Raw genomic sequence first — 23,316 nt, 5'->3', positions numbered from 1 at the left:
ACTCAATATTAAGTCCGGAAGGCTGTAAAGTGCCTAATCGGAAGATGAGGTACTGTTCCTCCAGTTTGCGTTGAGCTTCACTGGAACAATGCAGCAGGCCAAGGACGGATATGTGGGCATGAGAGCAGGATGGTGTGTTGAAATGGTAAGTGACGGGAAGGTCTGGGTCACGCTTGCGGACAGACAGAAGGTGTTCCACAAAGCGGTCATCCAGTCTGCGTTTGACTTCCCCAATGTAGAGGAGATGGCATTGGGAGCAGCGAATGCGGTAGACCAAATAGAAGGAGGTACAAGTGAAGAGCTGCTTCACCTGAAAGGGGTGTTTGGGCCCTTGGACGGCAAGGAGGGAGGAGGTAAAGGGGCAGGTGTTGCTTCTTCTGCGATTGCATGGGAAGGGGATGAGGGGTTGATGCTGATGGAGGAGTGGACCACGTTGTCCTGGAGGGAACGGTTGCTATGGAATGCTGACATGGGAGGTGAAGGGAAGATGTGTTTGGTGGTGGCATCATGCTGGAGTTGGCAGAAATGGTGGAGGATGATCCTTTGAAATGTGGAGGCTGGTGGGGGGAAAAGTGAGGACAAGAGGGACTCTATCATGGTTCTGGGAGGGGGAGGAAGGTCTGAGGGCAGAGGTGCGGGAGATGGTTTGGACACGGTTAGGGCCCTGTCAACCACAGTGGGTGGGAAACCTCGGTTAAGGAAGAAGCCAGACATGTCAGAAGTGCCATTTTGGAAAGTGGCGTCATCAAACAGATGCGATGGAGGCGAAGGAACTGAGAGAATGGGATGGAGTCCTCACAGGAAACAGGGTCTGAGGAGCTACTGTACATGGTGTTGAATTTGTTGAGTATTAGCGTTGACCAGAAACTGAACTGGACTAGCAATATAAATAGTGTGGCTACAAGAGCAAGTCAGAGGCTAGGAATCATGCGACTAGTAACTCGCCTCCTGACTCCCCAAAGCCTGTCCGCCATCTACAAGGCACAAGTCAGGAGTGAGATGGAATACTCCCTACTTGCCTGGATGAGTGCAGCTCCTACAACACTGAAGAAGCTGGACACCGTCCAGGACAAAGCAGTCTGCTTGATGGGGCACCACAACCACAAACATTCATTCCCTCCATCACCGACGCACAGTAGCAGCAGTGTGTACCATCTACAAGATGCACTACAGGAATTCACCAAGGATCCTCAGACAGCCCCTTCCAAACCCACGACCACTTACATCTAGAAGGACAAGGACAGCAGATAGATGGGAACACCACCACCTGGAAGTTTCCCTCCAAGTCACTCACCATCCTGACTTGGAAATATATTGCCTTTCCCTCACTGTCGCTGGGTCAAAAGCCTGGAACTCCCTACCTAACAGCACTGTGGGTATGCCTAAGCACATGGACTGCAGCGGTTCAAGAAGGCAGCTCATCACCACCACCTCAAGACAACTAGGGATGGGCAATAAATGCTGGCCCAGTCAGAGAAGCCTACATTCCGTGAATGAACTAAAAAAAAAAAAAAAAAATTGTTGCAACTGTACTTATTCAGGCAAATGGTGAGTGTTCTATCGCAATCCTGTCTTGAGTTTTGTAGATATTTGAGAGGCTGAGAGGGATCAGGAGGTGATCCACTCATCATAGAGTACCAGTCAGTGTTTCATAAAACTTTCTTCACCGTAGGGCTACTAAACATAATTGCTGAATGGAAGCACTGTATACAAGTAATGTGCAATATGGAAAAAGTACACCACACAATAACACCCTGCACAGCTTTTGGGTCTTAAATTGACCAAAAGGTTTGATGGTAAATAAACAGCGGGAAACATTTAAAGAAACAATTCAAAATGTTCTACAAAAATACATTCCATTTAAAAAAAAACCAAAAACTCAGCAAGGAAGATCCATCTGTGGCTTACTAAGGGAGTTAAGGATAGCATTAGATTAAAAGAAGAGGCATAAAAAGTTGCAAAGAATAGTAGCAAGCCTGAGGATTGGGAAGTGTTTTATAAACCAGCAAAGGGCCACTAAAAAGTTGATAAAAAGGGGAAAATAGAATGAGAGTTAACCAACCAGCAATATAAAAGAGATTGTAAGAGCTTTTACAAGTATATGGAAAGGAGGGGAGTATAAGGTAAATATTGGTCCCTTCGAGACAGAGACAGGAGAAATTATCACGGAAATGAGGAAATGGCACAGACATTGCACATTTTTTTTTTGTCTTCCCGAAAGAAGACACAAGTTACATACCAAAAATGAGGAAGTTAAGGTAATTAATATGAACAGAGGAAAATTACTGGAGAAACCGAAGGGACCAAAATCTGGCAAATCCTCAGGACCTGATGGCCTACATCCGAGAGTTCTAAAAGAGATAGCTGCAGAGATACTGGATACACTGGCTATGATTTTTTCCAAAATTCCTTAGATTCTACAACAGTTCCAGTAGCTTGAAAGTAGCAAATGTAACACTGCTATTCAAGAAAGGAAGGAGAGGATAAACAGGGAACTACAGGCTAGTTATCTTGACAACAGTCATCAGAAAAGTGCTGGAATCCATTATTAAGGAAGGCTTAATGATCAGACAAAGTCAGCATGATTTTGAAAGGTAAATCCTATTTTACGAATTTATTATAGTTTTTTGGGGATATTAATAATGGGGCAGACAAAGGGGAGCCAGTAGATATAATATACTTGGATTTCCAAAAGGCATTCAATAAGGTGCCACACAAAAGGTTAATGTATAAGATAAGGACTCATAGAGTTGGAGGTAATACATTAGCATGGATGAAGGATTAGATAAGAGGAAAGATGCAGATAGTAGAGTGGAGTGCTGCAAGAATCAGTGCAGGTGCTTCAGCTATTTACAATCTATATTTTAGCAATTTGAATGAAGAGACAGAGTAATGTATCTAAGCTTGCTGATGATATGAAGTTGGGGAGGGATGTAAGCTTTGAGGATTATGCAAAGAGGCTGTAAAGAGATTTGGATTTTGGATTTTCCGGCCCTGCCGCAGGTGAGGCGGCATCCCAGCCAAAAGTCCGTTGACTGGTGGCGGGACCGGAAGATCACGGTGGTGGGCGGGTGCAGAAAATCCCGCCATCGAGTGGGCAGCATGGTGGCAGATGGAGTATAAAGTGGGGAAGTATGAGGTTATTCACCTAGTAACAATAGAAAAGTAGAATATTTTTGAAAGGTGTGAATGTTGATGTTCAGAGAGACTTAGTGTTGTTGTACGCGATGTACAAGCCTCTAGATAAAGGGGGAAAAAACATGCCCAGCATTGCCCTCATACTGATGGCCACCTTTGTGTGTGGCTGCATCAAGCGGTGCGTAGACCCCCAGTACGAAAACACCAAGTGTCACTACGTGCTGAGGTTCTACCTGTCCCTGGTGTTGCGAAGGATGGGTCTGGCCACGCTGCCGTGGAATGCTCCAAGTAGTTGGACTGTGCCGTACCGCCTGTCCCTCGTGGAAAATTTTATGCAGAGAAACAGCTTTGACCACAAGTCCATCAGGCAGTGGTCGGCACGTAACGTCTTAGAGGCCCTGCGGAAAAAGGAGAGGGTGGATCCTGTGGGATGGTTCCCCGTGCAGACTGTCAAAGTCATTTGGCAGAATGCCTCATCGCCAGAACTTTCCAACAAGCACCAAGACGTAGCTTGGCTGGTGGTGAGAAAGGCCCTCCCCATCAGATCCTTCCTACACGCCAGGAGTCTCACTCCCTCGGCATGTTGCCCTCAAGGTGGCTGTGGTGGGGAAGAGACCGTTGTTCACCTCCTTGTAGATTGTGCCTTTGCAAAGAAGGTCTGGAGAGAGATGCAGTGGTTTCTGTCGAGGTTCATTCCGAGCAGTTCTGTGACACAGGACTCTGTGCTCTACAGGCTGTTCCCAGGGACACACACCAAGACAAACATCAACTGCAGCTGGAGGATCATCAACTCGGTGAAAGACGCTCTTTGGTCTGCCCAAAACTTATTGGTCTTCCAGTGTAAAGAGTTGTCCCCGACCGAGTGTTGCAGACTGGCACAATCCAAAGTCCAGGACTATGTGCTGAGGGACGCACCAAAGCTTGGGCAGCCGCCGCAAAGGCGCAATGGGGAAGGGTCGCTGCCTAAGACATTTCTGCCACAGTGCACCAAGGGGCTGGGAACTGTGTAGAGCCCCTCGGGATGTACAGCTCAAAATGAATGTCTGCAAATGATTGTAATATTCATTTATTGTATTGATGCATTTCGTGATACATGTTGTAAAAGTTGAACATGATTGTACTTTTGTGATGGTGATTTTGAAATGGTTTGGAATGTTCTTGAAGATATTTTATGAATAAAGTATATTTTTGCAAAAAAAAAGACTTAGTGTTGTTGTACGTGGAGCACAGAGAAGCAGCATGCAAGTACAGCAAGCAACTAGGAAGGCAATGGATGTTTGCCTTCATTGCAAGGGGGTTGGAGTACAAGAATAAGGAAGTCTTGTGGCAATTGTACAGGGCTTTAGTGACATCCCCCCGAGAGTACTGTATGAAGTTTTGGTCTCTATATTTCAGGAAGGATATGCTAGCCTTGGAGGTAGTGCGATGAAGGTTCACTAGCTTGGCTCCTGGGATGAGAAGATCGTCCTATAACGGGAGGCTGAGCAGATTGGGTCTATATTCTCTGGAGTTTAGAAAAATGAGAGATGATTTTATTGAAACATACATGATTCAGCAGGGGCTTGATAGGGTAGACACAAGAGGTTGTTTCCTATGGTTAGGGAATCTAGAACATGGGCACAGCCTTGAATAAGGTGTCGATCACTTAGGACTGAGATGGTTGTGAATCTTTAGAATTGTCTACCTCAGGGTTGTGGATGCTTTGTCATTGAAAGGTTGCACAAATTGGGTCTATATTCTCTGAAGTTTAGAAGAATGAGAGATGATGTGATTGAAGCCATCAAGGTTCTGCAGGGGCTTGACAGAGCAGGCACTGAGGGGTTATGAAACTTTTGGAATTGTTTACCCCTGAGGGTTGTGGATGAACCATTATTGAGTATATTGAAAACTGAGACCAATAGACTTTGATCTCGGGGATATGGGGAGCGGGCAGGAAAGTGGAGTTGAGGTAGAAGATTAGCCATAATCAAATTGAATGGCAGAGCAGACTCGAGGAGCTGTATGGTCTACTCCCGCTCTGATTTCTTTTGTTATTGCTAGGTGATACTCCAGTTTTCCCTTCAGCAAAATAACTATGTACATTTCTCTTTTGCAGCCATTGTGGATGATGAAAGACTCTCTGCGGAGGAAATGGATGAAAGGAGGCATCAGAATATTGCCTATGAATATTTATGTCACCTAGAAGAAGCCAAACAGTATGCATCATTTGAACTTTCTACTTAATACTGTGTAATAGAATTTGTTGATCAAAATGATCATAAATGTTCATAAAACATTTTGATTTGAAGTTGAAATCAGCCCAGCATGTTTTTCCCAAGAATGTGAAATCTAAGGTATGTTGGTGCACAGGTTGGCATCAAGGCTGGACTCTCTCATTTCGATAGGAGCAATCAAACTCCCTGATTCACCTAAGATAAAATCAAAATCCTGTGGATGCTGGAAATCCGAAACAAAAACAGAAAATGCTGGAAAGACCTGGCAGGTCTGACAGCACCTGTGGAGAGAAAAACAGTGCTAACATTTCGAGCCCGTATAACTCTCTTCAGAGCTAAAGAGAAGTAGAAATGTGATGAAATTTACGCTGTTTAAGGGGGGTGAAGCAGGTGAAACTGGATAGAAGGCCAGTGATAGGTGGGGGCTAAGGAGAGATTGACAAAGATGTCTTGAACAAAAGTACAAAGGGAGTGTTAATGGTAATGGTAAGGGCTCAAAAGGTGCTGATAGTGGCATAAAAGTAAGAAAGCACAATGTGATAATAGCAGAACAAGGGTGCGCACTCTGAAAGAACAACATTGAACAAGTAACAGATAGCCCTTTCAGGGGTGGGGAGGGGGCAATGGTGGGGAATTCATTTCCACCTCTCTTCCAAGAATGCCTACCTTGAAGAAGTACTGCTCTTCTCTCCGACAGGGTTTCCATTTGTCTCTTTTCCTCTGCTCACCTTCATTGCTTTCCATTTTCCTCCTCGTGTTTGACAAGGTGTTTACCAAAACTCACTTTCACAGCCATAGTTCCTTCCTCAGCAACTGTCTCCATCTCCAACTTACCCCACGTGGATTCCGACTGACGTTCCATCCCTCATGTTTTGAATCCACCCAGGATTATAGGTATCTCCAACACATACAACGTTCCTCGCACTGCTGTTCTTGCCACATCCTGAGATCCACACTCGGTGCCATGTGCCACCATATGAACACACTTGAACTGTTCCCCCCAGCAGCATCAACTCATCCTATTTCAAAGGTGTCATTGTTTTATCCCCTTTCTATCCCCCCTTTTTATCCCATTTTGTATCCTTTTTTCCCCCACCCCACCCCTGAAAGGGCCATCTTACTTGTTCAATGTTGCTCTTTCACAGAGTGTTCTGCTATCATCACATTCTGCTTTCTTACCTTTATGCCACTGTCATCACCTTTTTTAGCCCTTACCATTACCATTAACACTCCTTGTCCTTTTGTTCATGACATCTTTGTCAATCTTTCTTTAGACCCCACCTATCACTGGCCTTCTATCCAGCTTCACCTGCTCCACCCCCCCTTAAACAGTGTAAATTTCATCACATTTCTACTTCTCTAGCTCTGAAGAAGGGTCATACGGACTCAAAACGTTAACTCTGTTTCTCCCTCCACAGATGCTGTCAGACCTGTTGAGTCTTGCCAGCATTTTCTGTTTTTGTCCCTGATTCATTTGCTTGGCTTGGTTGGCAGCACAATCATCTGAGTCAGTTCCCCAATCCACAATTTGTGCATAATCTAAGATGATGCTGCATTGTTGCATTTTAGGAAGCAGCACCTTGAGACGGACTGAGCTCTGTCTACCTGTTCTAACAATGTAAGTTGATGTCAAGTACCCCATGAAATTGTTCAGGGGGATGAGTAGAAAATTCTTCCACTGTCCTGACCAGCATTTCTTCTTCAACCAAAACTCCTTAAAAACAAAAAACATACTAACTGTTCATTCACCCCACTGGAATCTTGCTGTATGCAAAATGGTTGTCATGTTTGTCACCACTGGCCGCAGGTTGCCCACCACTGCACCAGGTGAATTGCTCATTCGGAGAGCCAGTGCAGACACGATGGGCCGAATGGCCGCCTTCCGTGCTGTAACAATTCTGTGAAGCCACAGTGCTGATTCCATAGCAAAATGTGGTTTATTTTAAATTTATTTCATTCTGATTTTTTTTCATAGAAAAGCTTTTCAGTCTACAAACATCAATTTGATGCAAACTATTACCAATACAAGGCAGCCTCTAATTGAGGTGTTGCAATGCATTTTGAAAATAATCCATATATTGGTGATGCCTTTCTAGCCATGATGAATTTTGATTTCTTTAGAGAGTGCATTGGAATTATAAACCATGAAAACTGCTTAAAGCTTACAATGACTTGAGCAAAAATGACTTGCAAGGCATCTAGGGTGCTTTTAGATCATTTGGAAGCTTTGTTGTATTTTCTTTAGACTTTGTGCATTGAGACCCAAGGAGGATCAGCTTATTCAGTTTATAAAGGGAACATCTAATATCCATGTAAAATATTGGAAAAGCTGGAGGTATTTGCTTGTGACTTCACTGAATGAAAAGGATGTTAGATAAATTTATAACAATCCAACTGCTTTTTTACCAACACCATAGATATCAGTATATAGATTGACTTCTGAAACCCTGAAAAAATACCTCTGAAAACAGGGGCCGACTTATATGCCAAGTTTAAAAGTAAAGTGCTGGGTTGGGTGTGGGTGGTCGCCATTTTGAAATGTCACCTTCTTATGCAAGCAATAAGTGTGTCTTAAACTCCTGCACCTTCACAGCATAGCCTGCATTGTTCGCTGGATCACTTGCGCCCAGTTATAAGGTGTCGGTAAGTAAAACATGCATCTGTGTGGAAAAAAATTGTGCCCGACTACTAATGTGAGTATAGCATGTCATGGCTGAAAAGGAGGTTGACTTGTATCTCAAGTATAAGCAATGAGCACATCACTACAAGAGTTCCTCAGGGTAGTGTCCTAGGCCCAACCATCTTCAGCTGCTTTATCAACGACTTTCCTTCCATGGGGATGTTCAGCACTCCTCAGATACTGAAGCAGTCCATGTCCAAATGCAGCAAGACCTGCACAATATCCAGGCTTGGGCTGTAAGTGACAAGTAACATTCATGCCACACACGTGCCAGGTAGTGACCATCTCCAACAAGAGAGAGTCTAATCATCGCACCTTGACATTCAATGGCATAACCATCGCTGAATCCCCCACAATCAACATCCTGGGGGTTATCATTGACCAGAAACTGAACTGGGCTATCCATATAAATACTATGGCTACAAGAGCAGGTCAGAGGCTAGGAATCCTGTGGTGAGTAACTCACTTCCTGACTCCCCAAAGCCTGTCCACCATCTACAAGGCACAAGTCAGGAGTGTGATGGAATACTCTCCACTTGCCTGGATGAGTGCAGCTCTAACAATACTCAAGAAGCTTGCCACCATCCTGGACAAAGCAGTTTGCTTGATTGGCACCCCATCCACAAACATTCACTCCCACCACCACCGATGCACAGAGGCAGCAGTGTGTACCATCTACAAGATGCACTGCAGGAACTCAACAAGGCTCCTTAGCACCTTCCAAACCCATAACTGCTACCATCTAGGAGGACAAGGGCAGTAGACATATGGGAGTACCACCACCTGGAAGCTCCCCTTCAAGCCACACACCATCCTGACTTGGAAATATATTGCTGTTCCTTCACTGTCGCTGGGTCAAAAGCCTGGAACAATCACCCTAACATCACTGTGGGTGTACCTACACCACATGGACTGCAGCGGTTCAAGATGGCAGCTCACCACTACCTTCTCGAGGCCAATTCGAAATGGGCAATAAAGGCTGGCCTAGCCAGCGACACCCACATCCAATGAATGAATAAAGTCATTTTTGGGACCGGGAAAAAGGGGCTGTGTTTTTCGCTGCATCAACTTATATGCCACAATTTGTAGTATACATTTTAAATTGTAATGTTAACCTGTTCAGATATCAGAAAAATTGTATAATTATTAATTTGGACCTGGCAGTTGTGAAAAGACTCAGTTTTACTATTTCATATCAGTTGTGAGCTGTAAAGGTTTATATAACCTTGTTGCTTAGTAACTGCAAAAGATTCTTTTTAATTCATTTAATTTATGCATTTTTAATAACCTGAAAAAGACCCAGTCAACAGCATAGTGACAATTGTGTTGGATGAACTAAATTTGCTTGATGTTCTTTTTACTTGTTCGGTTTTATGAACTACTATTAACACCAATGTAGAATGCAAAATCATTTTATCTATTTTTGTTCATTGTGATTGAGACTTTGGCAATTCATTAGTTTGATTTTGGGATTCTTTTCTTTCATACTGAATTTTGATATTGAATTGCAGCCCGGGATAGGTCCAAGAATTCAACGTCCTGCACAGTTCAGCTATTATTTGTTATAATTTTAACAGTTTAATTTAATTTCACTGAGCTGCCGTTACTCTCTTAATGGCTAAAGATTTTTTTTGAGGTTATGATGTGGAACTACAGAAATTCTGCTGCGATGTTTGAAGAGAAATCTCTTCCCGTTGCCAGTGCAACATAAAACTGGTGTCTTTCTTGGATCACTTTGTGACAAAAACGCCACAATGTGCCTTGTGAATAAAGCCATATGCCGAACAAGAGTGTGTCATTGATTGCTGCTCTGTGTTGAGTTTGCTAACCTAAACTGAGGTAGCAACAGATGCTGCAATTGCCCTCTGTTCTCCAAAAAATAGAATGTATCCAATAACTATGTAGTGACTTGCTTGAAAGTGGTTTCTATGGAACAATATTACAGGATGAGTACTCATTTCCTAAAGCAGGGTTGGGGGAGATGTTGGAGCATGGGATGGAGGGGGGGGGGGCAACAAATGTCTTATGTTAGCAATCTGTTTTTCATATGCAGCATTTGATCATTCACAATTCTAGTCCATACTCTTTTTTTATATGGACTATTCAGCTGTATTCTGCTCTCTTCTCTGAACACAAATGATATGTAACCAGCCCAATCAAGACCAGAATGGAATTCACATTAAATTTGTCTCACTTGAAAATATATAAGGAATCATATATTGATTGCCTTTTCTGTTAGAGTTTGTTCCTTCTGAATATATGGGCAAATTTACTTTTGCTTGCTGGTGTTCAGTATAGATTGATCATGAAAGATGGTGTGTCATTGAGACAGTTCCGCATTATAGTTCGTGAGCTGCTCTAACAATGATAGCGTCTGGAGTAAACAGAAAAGGAATTTTCAGATGCAGAAACTCTTTTGATGGAGGAGCTTATAGATCCTGAGGCCAACTGTAATGGTGTCCTGTTGGAATAAAACCACATTTTGCCTTCCTGGGCTGCATGACGCTCCTATACAATCTGAGGTAAGCTGCCTCACAGTCAAGGTGAGTCTTTGTTGAGATGCCATGTTTCCAGTGTTACAACGTGACAGAGTGCATATGTTGCTTTAAATGACATATCCACTTTGCATTGAAACCCTTGTAAACAATTGCTCAATGTTTTAAGTTACTTTATGGCTAATATTTATCAAGCCTTGCTCCAACCATCAACATACTTCATGCCATTTAGAAGTATAGACTGTTAGTTTAACAGCTTTTGACATTGTGTCTACCCTAGAACATTTAAAGTATTTAAAGGTTTCTAGGCATCGTCTCCCAGTATCACTCCTGTGTCTAGGCCCCATGCTCTTCCTCACATCTGCTCTCCTCCTTCCTCTTTCTTTCATGGTTTTCCCTTACTAAGTCACCATTTTCTGCTACTGGCATGCAACTAAGTATATCAATTACACAGCAAATCTCAGACGAGTCTATCCGCGTCTTCAGTTCTCTCTGTCCAATAGCTAGATTGTCAATCAAAGCAGCCCAGTTTTTTCACTGGGTCAAAATCCTGGAACACTCTCCCTAGCAACACTGCGGGTGTACCTACACTACATGGACTGCAGCAGTTCAAGGCAGCAGCTCACCACTACCTCCTCAAGGTCAATTAGGGTTTGGCAATAAATGCTGGCCTAGCCAGTAACGCCCACATCCCATGAATGAATTAAAAAAAGTACTCTGAATAGTGCACACACTTAATAACTAACTTGCCAAGACTTATAATTTAGTGTTTACCCACCTATTATTGTTAAGATCAAGCTTCTTCTAGTCATTCAACTGCCTTCTCACTCTGCTGCTCAAATGGCCTTAGTTTTGTTCATGCCTTGGGTCATGCTCAGCCACGTCACCAATTCTTGTGGCATGTGCAGCAGTAAATAAAGAAATCTTTTGCATTTATAATAACTCTCTTCATGACCCTGAGACATTCTAGAGTGCTTCATAGCCAATAAAATATACTGATTAATGTATTTCAATTCATTCATCATTTATAAGCTACTCAGACTAGCTTAGATGGAATGTTTAGTTGTGGTTGATTTTATCTAGTGTGCCTCTCATCAGAGCTGAGAATGCAGGCAAGTCAGCTAAACAAATCATTCAAAATTTTAGCTCCTGAAGAGTTCCATGTGGTCCAAGATACAAGTTGACCACTTAGGTTTTGGAATTTATTACATTTCCAATGAATCTCAATTTTGTAGTTGTCTCTTGTAAGGAAAGTTGTTTAATTTTTATTCTAGTGTTTAGCAAGGACTTTGTATAAATTTGAACTGTGGCCAGGCAAAAACCATTGCTACGATCCAGTGAATATTCAGCAATATAGTTGATGTATGGTGCATAGTCTCCACCAAACAGATAATTCCAATTCATTTTTAAGGGACACAATGATTTGGAAAGAATTACTGAACTGTAAATAATGACTTCTTCCCTGGAACTGATCAGCACTTTTTGTTATAAACATTGTGGTGCTAAAGATCTGTACTTTCTATTGGAAGCATTTTGCAGTGCTGATAAAAAGAGAAAGCAAAAAGAAAATGATGGATGCGATTATTGCAGCTATTTCGCACGCAATGTGTGCATGTGCACGTGTCTACGTGCACCCTAATGAGAATGACCCGATAACTGCAAGCAAACAAAACCAGTGAGCTGCAGAATTGGTGCCAAAATGACTCGGCGTCTATACAAACATGCCCATTGCCTGCTGAGGTTAATCTCTTGCTGATGTGGTAAGCACAGTCATGAAAGTACAAACTGAAACCCCTGTCGATGATGATCATCCTGTTTGCTGTATTTTGTTTTCCTGAACTTGATCTGAAAGAGTTAATTGATTTTGTTGCTTTACCTTGTCGCTGCTAATGAACCTGATATTTTAAATGACAAATATGCAATACAGAAATAACTTAGAACAAGCCATTCAATAACCACTGGTGTAGGTGTTTCCCCTCTGAAGATGGTTCTTAGGACAGCTGTGTTCCCAAAGCCTTGGTATGCTGGAGTTACTGCATTGAGTTGTTCAGTCAATTTACGGAAAGCTTTTCTGTTTTTCCAGCTGATTTACAAGACCTTCACTTTTTCAGGAACAAGCATCAGAACCTTTGCAAAAGTTTCATCAGTGTGCTCCTGGTGCATGGTGAAATGATAGAGCTTTAAAGATTTAATGTGATAGATTTTCTTTTGACTCATTCTCCGGGTGTGGTTGTCCCTGGCAAGTCTGTCAATTATTGTCTATGGCTGTCTTGCTAACTCAGCGGCTTGCTTGTTCACTTCAGAGAATAGTTAAAAGTCAACCACATATCTGACATTGGAACCGCATATCGACTGGACCTGGTAAGGACAGATGGTGTCCTTCCCTAAAGAACCTTAAAGAACCAGTTGAACTTTTGTGACAATCCAACACCATAGTGGTTTACTTTATCAGCTTTTCATTTCTGGATTGTTTTTTTATTTAAATACTGAATTCAAATTCTCCAACTGCTGTGGTGGGATATAAACTCATGTTCTCTTGGTCCAGGCCTTTGGATTGTTAGTCCAGTGATATATCTTTACCTTAGTGTAGTGGTTATGTTGTGACAAAGTGCATCGGATTCCCACCGTAGTTTATTTAAAAAATAAATTTAGAGGTAATTTCCCATGCAGGTAAAAATGGATGATATTCTTTATCCTGCTTCAGTTCCACATTGCTTTACCATGTTGAGTTGAATTGTAAAGAAAATATGCACTTGAGTATTTTTCTCACCTCTGCTCTGTCATAATCTAAATGTACTATCTTATAAAGGACTGCTAAAGTAAAGGTTGGTTGTTTAGTTGCTGCATGTTTGGAGAGACTTCAGTTCAACATTAATATTTTAAAAGTGCTTTTGAGATACACACTGTACAATTTCCTTTGTTTTCTTTACTCGTCTCTATTCAGCCTTATTATCTTTATACATCAAATGCATAAACTTTGGAAAAAGAAGTTACCCTACAGGTTTGACTTCACTTTCCCATTACACTAATAGAATCCAATTAAAGGTAAAAATCTTGTTTATTTTTATTCTTTCATGGTATATGAGCATTGCTGGCAAGGCCAGCATTTGTTGCCCATGCCCTTGAAAAAGTGATGGTGAGCTGTCACCTTGAACTGCTGCAGTCCATCTGGTGGAGGTGTGCCCACAATGCTGTTAGGAAGGAAGCTCCAAGATTTTGAATCATCGACACTGAAGGAATGGTGATATGGTTCCAAGTCAAGATGGTGTGTGGCTTAGAGGGGAACTTGCAGGTGGTCATATTCCCATGCATCTACTGCCCTTGCCCTTCAAAGTAGTAGAGGTCGCAGGTTTGGAAGGTGCTTTCAAAGGAGGCTTGGCGAGTTGCTGCAGTGCATCTTTTGTCAGTATGGAGTGCTGATCAAGCAGATTGCTTTGTCCAGGATGGTTTGGAGCTCCTTCAGTGTTGTTGGAGCATTCAGCCAGGCAAATGGAGAGTATTCCATCATGCTCCTGACTTGTGCCTTGTAGGTGGTGAACATGGGGAGTTAGGAGGTAGGTTACTTGCCCCTGACCTGTTCTTGTAGCTACAGTACTTATATGGCTGGTCAGTCAAATTTCTAGTCAATGGCAACACCTAGGATGTTGATTGTGGGGGATTCAGCGGTAGTAATGCTGTTGAATGTCATGGGGAGATGGTTAGATTCTCTCACTGGCAATGGTCATTACCTGCCACTTGTGTGGCATGAATATCACTTGCCAATTATCAGCCCAATCCTGAATGGTGTCCAGGTCTTGCTGCATATGGACTCAGACTGCTTCAATATCTGAGGAGTCACGAATGGTACTGAACACTGCAATCACCAGCAAACATCCCCAATTCTGACCACATGATGGAGGTAAGGTTATTGATGAAGTAGCTGAAGATGGTTGGACCCAGGACACTATCCTGAGGAACTCCAGCAGGAACGTATCGGGACAAAGTTGATTGACCTCCAGCAACTACAATCATCTGCCTTTGTGCTAGATATGACTCAAACCAGTGGACTGTTTTCCCTCTGACTCCAATTGACTTGAATTTTACTGGGCACCTTGATGCCACAGTCAGTCAAATGCTGCCTTGATGTTAAAGGCAGTCACTCTCACTTCACCTCTTGAGTTCAGCTCTTTTGTCCATGTTTGTACTAAGGCTGTTATGAGCTAAGGAGCAGAGCGTCCCATCCGAATACAAGCTGTGTGTTGGTGTGCAGATTATTATTGTGTAAGTGTCATTTGATAGCACTGTCGACAACACTTTTTCTATCACTTTGCTGATGATTGAGAGTAGACTAATGGGATAATTGACTGGTTGGGATTTGTCCGAATTTTTGTGGACAGGATGTATCTGGGCAATTACCCACATTGCTGGGTAGGTTCCAGTGCCATGCTGGAACAGCTTGTCTACGGTTGCGGCTAGTTCTGGAGCACAAGTCTTCAGTATTAATGCCAGGATGTTGTCAGGGCCCATAGACTTTGTTGTATCCAGTGCCTTCAGCTGCTTCCTGATATCGCATGGAGTGAATCTTGAGAATGAGTTTTCAAACCTAGCAGTCCATCAGCAACAAGCTGATGCTTTCAAGCTGAATTCATCTTTGCTTCAAAAGCGTCACCCATTGATTTGCCCTCCGTCACTGCCTGCTCATTTAGCTCTTGGTCCCAAAGTCCCATATGAACATACGAAATAGGAGCAGAAGTTGGCCATTCGGTCTCTTGAGCCTGCTGTGCCATTCATTAAGCTCGTGGCTGATCTGTTTGTGTTTTGCATTCCACATTCCCCTCTACCCCTGATAACCTTTGATTCTTGTTAGCGAGGGAATCAATTTACCTCCGCCTTAAAAATATTCAGTGATCCTGCCTCTATTGCCTTTTAAGGCAGAGATCCAAAGTTGCACAACCCTCTGAGAAAAACATTTCTCCTCATCTCTGTCCTAAAAGGGCGACCCCTAATTTTAGAAGAGTGCTCCCTGGTTCTGGACTCACCCACAAGAGGAAAAATCCTTTCCACATCCACCTTGTCAATATCGTTCAGGATCTTATATACTTAAAAAGCACTGAAGCTGTTGCTGTTCCCACTTGTGTAAGATGTAACTTCCCACTTCAAGATCAGTTTACATAACATCACTACTGAAATTATAGACAAAGTTTAAAAATACACTTAACATACAGAAGAGACATATACAACTCATAAGCTCACTGCTTAGGTTCAAAAATAAGGAATGCCATATGATCCAGGGAATTAGTAGTCACAGTGTAACTGCACTCCAGCAAAAATTAAACTCTGTTATAATGGAGGTAAATGTAGCAGCCAGTTTATGCACAGCATGATCCCTGAACTGTGAACTTTGGTGATGATGCAAGGATGAATATTGGCCAAGTCACTCGGACAATTCAGTCTTTGAATGGTGAAATGGGTTGCGTTGCATCTTGGGTCTTGGTTCAATGTTTCTGGAGCTAGATTTTCCCCCTGTATACCTGTCCTTCTGCTCTGGCAGTGAGATCCCTATTATACAAATACCTGCATTCTTCAGGTTGGTGACAGCAAGTTTTCTCTAAGGCGAAGGCACCACCAACAGCCCTTCCACCAACTTTAATGAGCCCTCACCCAACTATATGGGACCTGAGTCTCATAGGGTTCGGGGTGGCGGGTGAAATTCCTGCCTCGATGTTACTCTGGCAATGCAATTAGCCCATAGCAAAATTGAGCACTGCACCTCTGGCAATGAAGTTTAGAATGAAGCATCAACCTTAGTCTGTGCTTGCATCTTGCAGTGAGTTTTGAAACCATGATCTTGTGAATCCAAGAGGAAATAACATTACCAATTGACTAAACCGATCAGATGAATATAAATCTGGCTTGTCGATCCACTGGGATCCCCTTTGAACTTCAGTTTGAAAATCTGTGCTTCAGAATTACTTGAGTAATATCTCAGTCATGCCATGAGACAAACTTTTCTAATGTAGGTAGTATCGGATTATTGCAAGATGTTTTTATTCAATTCTATATGCAACATAATTAGCATTTCTAACTTTTCTTCTGGACAATAAATGTCCTGCTAATGCTGCTTTATTGTCTTTTTGTAAAGTAATTGTAATTTAATTAAATGTAAACTTTACATTTAATGTAAAGTCACCAGGGAAAATTTCAAGCTGTAATGATGTAAATAAGTGTAGGTGCAAACCAGAATGGGGAGCTTATGGGGAGGCAGGGTGGAGGGGAGGCAGTGGGGAGGCCAAGGCAGTTGGAAAGAGGAGCAGCAGAGATACAGAGAGGTTTGGATAGACAATCAGGTAATCAATGTCATCAGGGTGCATCTATTGTAACATGCTTCCAGTTCTCTTCTGCTTAACACTTGCACATATAGGATTACCCGGTGAAAAGAACAGTGTTCAGAATCTAAAATAAAAGCAAATAAACAACAGCGTATGGAAGAGGAAGATTAGGCTATTGTTCTGGTGCAATACATGTTATCTTTTGAAACAATGATCAACTTGTATATTTCCAGCATTATTTTGTTATTAATTAAATCACTATTTACCAAAGGAAAATAGATCAAATCATTATCCATCATGTGCAGTTTACACTTCCCTTGACTCTCAGAAGCCCAAAATATTTGATTGAAATGGAAAGAACCTTCCTAATTTAGTGTTGCTATTACATAGAAGTGCAAAAGTAATTAATCTTATGTTTTTTCAATTTATTTGATGTCTTTTGGTCAATTAAGCAAGAGACAGTAATGAAATAAAAAGAGAAGATGCTGGAAAATCCCAACAGATCTGGCAGCAACTGTGGAGAGGGAAACAGAGTTCACATTTCGAGTCAATATGACTCTTAAGAGTTTTTCCAGCATTTTCTCTTTGTTTCAGGGGCTGAATCTTCCGGTCGGTGGGCCCGACACACCAACATGTTAAATGACGCGTGATGATGGCGGGCATGCGTCCCGACGTCATCGCGCGTCATCTTGATATCTTGTTTGGCGGGCACGTGCCGGAGGTGGCGGCACGCCCGCCAAAATGTCAACGGCCTATTAAGGCTATTAAGGAAGTAATTAAAGTAGTTCAGAAAGCTGCCTGTCCAACCTTAAGGTTGGCGGGCAGGCGAAAAGCCCAAGCGGCCTTCACATTTTTTAGGAAACCTCATCCACAGCGGGATGAGGTTTCCTGAAGCTTTTATAAAATAAATATATAAATTTTCCCACCTTTACAAACATGTCCCACATAAGGGAACATGTTTGAATAAATTTTTAAATCTATTCTTTATTAATTCTGATAACCATTCAATCTCCCTAAGGCAACTCTGTGCCTCAGGGAGATTGCTGCGCTCTTTCATGTGCATGTGCGAAAGAGCACAGACCCCGACTCTCCCTCCCACCCGCACTGGTATCGCTGAGAGCCACTGGCCGTGCTTTACACTGCGTAAAATGGCGGTGCGCAGCCGATTGAGGGCAGCAATCGCCTCCCCGCCCGCCATAGGGAAAATCCAGGCCCGGATTTCCAACATCCAGTGTTTTGCTAATATATAAGATGACAATTATGACTCTCTGCCCACAGTACCCATTATGCAAAGCATGAGTCATAAGTAAAATGCAGTATTTGTGGATTAGAATTCATCTGCACAAAAAAAAGTGTGGTTTTCTTTTCCCCAAAGTGTGGTTGTTTCTATCAGATGTATAGTATGGGTCACCAACCTGAAATCTGAATTTAATGCACTGTTTTTGTTCTGCCTGAAGAGAGTTTGTAAAAATATTACTGTTAAATGTAGAAGATTTACATTCCCTGCTGCGAAGGGAAGAATGAAACCATTGTTTTTTTGTAAAACGTTAATGAAATAATTAAAGTTAGTAGCGAAGTATAATTGTAGCAGTTGCCACTATTAAAATCTTTTTTGAATCATGTATTTTGGATATTAAATTTTGTGGGGTACAGTCTTCATCTTGGAACCTGAGACCCAGGAAGTACAGTAAAGATTTTCGAGGAGATGAAAAAGACCTTTTTATAAGTCTAGACCTCAACACCTGATTTGCAGAAGTATTAATCTAAGGTAGTATATTTTAGATGTCAAAGTAAAGAAATCTAAAGCGTATCCTCACAAAAGGATATGGTAGGGAGAGGAAGGAAATTAGAAACAACAGAACCGAGTAAGAGCAAAACTCTGCAAGCTTTGATGAGATTGGCCACACCATCCTCTTCCAATGTCTCTCTTCTGTTGTCCAACTGAATGGGACTGCCATCACCTCATTCCACTCTTGCCTATTCTGTCATAGCCAGAGAATCTCCTACGATGGCTTCTCTTCCCATCCCTGCACCACTACCTCTGCATTTCCCCAAGCATCTTATTTTTGACCCTCTCCTATTGCTCATCTACCCTCTCTTATTGCTCATCTACATGCCACCCTTAGCAACATCATCTGATGATGATGTGATGTGATGTGATGTGATTCCATACGTACGCTGAGGACACCCGGTTCCACTACCTCCTTCCAGCCTTTCACTACCTCTTGTCAGCTACTGTATGAGCTATAATTTGCTCCAGTTAAATATTGGGGAAGAGTGAAGCCATCATCTTCACCCATAGACTTTGTTCCCACACCACCAATTCTGCCTCCCAGCCTGGCCACTGCCTCAAACTGTATCAGACAGTTTGCGACCTCGGCATCCTACCTGACCCCAAAGGGAGCTCCTGACCCCATATCATCTTTATCACAAGACTGTCTACTTCCACCGTCATAGAATCGCCATCTTTGCCCCTGCCTTGTCTTATCTGCTCCTGATGCCCTCATCCATGTTTTTGTTACCCCCTCAAATGTTCTAATGCTGTGCTGGCTGGCTTCTAACCTTCCAATCTCCATTAAATTTGAGCTCATCCAAAACTCTGCTAGCTGTATCCCAACTGGTGCCATGTCCTTTTTCATCTATCGCACTTGTGCTCACTGATTGAGGCAGTAGTGGACCAGGAAAATAAATCTCATGCTCAAGTTCAAATCCCTTCACAGCCTCAACCTTCCCTATTTCTCTAATCTTCTCTGAGTTATAATCCAGTGAGAAGTCTGCAGTCCTCCAATTCTGGTCTTGTGCATCCTTCACTCCTTTGCCCACCGTTGGTAACAGTGGAATCGGCCATCTTCAGCTTTTTTTGTTACCCCTCTTAAGGACACTTAGCCAAAGGTAGAGACAATTTTTGTATAATTAGTCTTGTGTGAGGTACATTGGGATATTTTACTGCACTAAAGGCACTATATGAATGCAAGTTATTGTTATTGAAGTCCCAGGAATGGATCAGGCAGGCACAAGAAGCACTTTTTCCCCCTCGGGTTTAACGATATCTGAACTAATGAATTGTGTACAAGAATTTTATGCTTGGAGTAATTCAGGCAAATGTTCTTTGATCCAATGTCATACTCTAAAGATGATTTATGTTGCAACTAGCAGGTTTGAAATGTTGCACAATACTGAAATTGAAGTACCTTTTGCTTAGTACAGTTGAAAATAGCATCTGTTTCACATTTTTTTGTGCTAAGCATATGTGTTTTGCTTTTTTTTGCTTTGGGTGAAAGATATAGTAGTTGTCTTGTATGATTGGGATGGGAAATGGCTTTGTAAATGCTTTTTGTGTAGACTTGGCTTAAATCCAGGTGACACAAGTACTTGTATTGAAAAGTTATCCGGTGTTATGTTAGTCGTTAAAAATTGCACCTATTGTTTTATTTTTACACAATTGACAGCACGAGATGAAATTTGGTAACATTTTAACAAAATTGTTTTATGTCGGAAGTTTAAAGTCATGGAATTCAATAAATATTAAGAAACTGAAATTCACACCTGTTTCCTTTCGCTATATAAATATAACTGCTAAACTTACTGAATCACTGGGAGAGTGGGACATGAGTTGCCAGATTTAGTGTTGTGATACTGTAGCCTTTCTGACAGTGACCAAAGGCCAAATCAATGAGGTGCTATTTGTGGCTGATGGCTGATATAAACTGACATTTAGCAAAACTCCCTTTGTAGAATGATTAAAGCTCATACTTAAGTTTAAGTAAATCTTTGCAGGAAATAATTTTGATTGTACATTATGCAAATGGTAATTAGAAATGCTGCAAAGTCCATTGTTCCATATTATGTTTAGAGTAGATTTTGTTTGGTCAAATATATCAGTTGACTAATTTTGTAAAAACTAAAGTGTGCAAGAGGCTTTCTGTAGCAATGTCCAGATTTTTATTTCAGTTGTAGACTTGCTGTTTTGTGGTTGGGGTTGGAACGTCTTTCAGTTGAACACTGTGGCAAATGGTGTACCCTCATTTTGTGGTTAATGACTGTCTGCAACCAGCATACTTTTCACAACAGGAAGTAACCTCTTCAGTATTTATGCCATTAACGGAATTAATCTTAGCACTGTTGAGGCCTGTTATCCATTTTTGCTTGAATGCCTTTATAGTTACTCTTACTGGTGACAATCAATACGCAATCATACTGGTGTCATGATCAGTTTATAGCTAACAAAAATGGATTTCCACCTGTGTTGAATTGTAATCTTGTAACAGTAACTAGAAACAGTATTAAAAGGGGCTAAAAAACATGAGTGATCTTAATCACAAGGTTAAGATCATTTATGAGTAACTATTTTCTGCTCGGTAAAGGCAGACATTAGTCTGTTGCAAATTTCACCTTTTAGAAGTAGTTTGTTCAAATTGTTCAGTTTCACACTTCAGTTGTAGATAGGCTTTGAGAAGTCTCCTTTTTTAAGTGGCAAGGGCTATTTTATTCCTATTGTCAAATATCGCAATTAGTCTGTGAATGGCTGTTGATCTAATGTGATTGAGGGGTTTAGTTGTATTGAGTGATTGCTAATAATTGTACATTATGTAGTTCCACTGACAATTCCTCCGATATTAAAGCAGCCCATGTCCACATGTGGCATTGCTTGGACTTTAGGCTTGGATTCATCACTGAAGAGTAACATTGTCACTATTCAGGTGCTGTGCATGACTGTCTCATAGTACTATTGAAATATGCAGCACAAGAAGGAGCCGTTCGAGTCCATTGGGTCGTTGCCAGCTGAGAAACAGATATGTGGCCTAATCCCACTTTCCAGCTGTTGGTCTGTAGACTTGTAGGTTATGGCATTTCAGGTATATATCCAAGTACTTTTAAAAGTCTGAAGGCTTCTGCCTCTACCACCCTTTCCTGAAAGTGAGTTCCAGAACCCACAACCCCTGAACTGAAAAAAAAATCTACTCCACACTCTTCCAATCGTTCTACTAATTAATTTAAATCTATGTTCCCTGGCTATTGACCTCTCTGCTAAGGAAAATAGATCTTGCCTATCCACCCTATCTAGGTCCCTCATAATTTTATACACCCCAATTAAATCTCCCCTCAGCCATGTCTGTTCCAAAGAAAACAACTCCAGCTTATCCAATCTTTCCTCATAGCTGATGTTTTCTATTCCTGGCAACATCCTGTACATCTCTTCTCACCTTTCTAGTATGATCACATCTACTAGTTTCTTGTCCTCCTGTTTCCCCAGTGCTGGACAAGACAAACACATCCCATGTGTTACTCTTATACAGCCCAAACTTTGCTTGAATTTAGTGGACCAGGCTTTTTAATATGGAACAGTCACATCATTGGCTCCCCATGGCCTTAGTCCCAGGAATTGGGAAACAAATCATTTAAAACTTTGTCTAATTGTTGATCTCTGCCCTCGCCTGAAAATTCAGTTGGTCCTGGCATTTTCGCCTTGGCTCACCTAAATGAGTATGTTGGGTTTTACTTGAAGATGCAGACCCTGCTTCGATCCTCTGTGGAAATTCTGGAAATATAGCCAATAAAGGCCAATGACAATTGAATTTCTTCAAGTCAAATGAAATGTGATTTATTGAAGCCCTGAGATATTCCTTAAGACAGAGTTGATACAGAAAGAAAATTGTTATCTTTGGTTTTACATTCGGTCTATAGTTAGCAACTCTTCAGACAGTATTGAGCCCATAAGTTTTATTTTGGGAAAAAATAATTCTGGCAATAAGCTTTTATTTCTTCATTTGCCCCCACTGTAATTCTGGATGCTTACTGTAAGCCTGAATCATTATCAGCTGCTTCCCTGTCATGAACTTAGAAGTTTTGTAATGGTGACTAGCTAGCTAATGTGGTTTGACAACTGGTTAATTATTAAATGTTGGAACTCATTGCCACACCACTGCCATCAGCTGATAGTGTGACTGGGCAATGGTTAATGTGTGTTCAATCTATTCTTCATTGCAACCTTCCCATTCACAATGCAAAAAGTAATATTTGTGACTTTATTGAATAGTGTACTATAACTGCATTTGATCACCAACAGAATTCACCTTAGATTTGCAAATTGAATTATTTGTTTTATGTTCTTGGGCAAATGAGGCTATGATATTCAAGGGAATTTCCACACCCATGTTACCCATGTTACTAATAAATGCATGTGCACACATATGCTGTAGCTGTTCTATAGCAAAGATATCACCAATATTTTAACCACTTCCCCCCACCCCACCACTACCCTTGAATTTATCCTCCCTACTCATCTCAAAGGCCATGACTCTGATTGTATGATTCCAAAAGTGCTGGTATATTAGGATACCTTTTGCACTCCTAAGCTAAGGCAGTGAATTCTTGCAATCCAGAATAAGACTCTTTTTTTAAACTAGTGCCCTCACCCGCAAAGCCCCATGTATCTGAGGCCATGCTTAACGTATGCTGCAGGTAAAATCTGCTAACTCAAC

At 41.7% G+C, this 23,316-nt stretch overlaps 1 protein-coding gene across 1 annotated transcript in view; it reads left to right on the top strand.

Annotated features, from left to right (window-relative positions):
- Positions 1 to 23,316, top strand: part of iqgap2 (IQ motif containing GTPase activating protein 2) — a 369,497-nt gene that overhangs the window by 43,719 nt on the left and 302,462 nt on the right. Inside the window, exon 2 of the mRNA XM_078563474.1 lies at positions 5,234 to 5,333. Within this exon, the coding sequence (XP_078419600.1) occupies positions 5,234 to 5,333 (100 nt within the window). The remainder of the gene's footprint in view (positions 1 to 5,233; positions 5,334 to 23,316) is intronic.

Source organism: Cetorhinus maximus, chromosome 2 (genome assembly GCF_964194155.1).
Source record: "Cetorhinus maximus chromosome 2, sCetMax3.hap1.1, whole genome shotgun sequence".
Taxonomy (NCBI): Eukaryota; Metazoa; Chordata; class Chondrichthyes; order Lamniformes; family Cetorhinidae; genus Cetorhinus; species Cetorhinus maximus.
The sequence above is the reverse complement of the archived record's forward strand: the minus strand, read 5'-3'. Positions and strand labels throughout refer to the sequence as shown.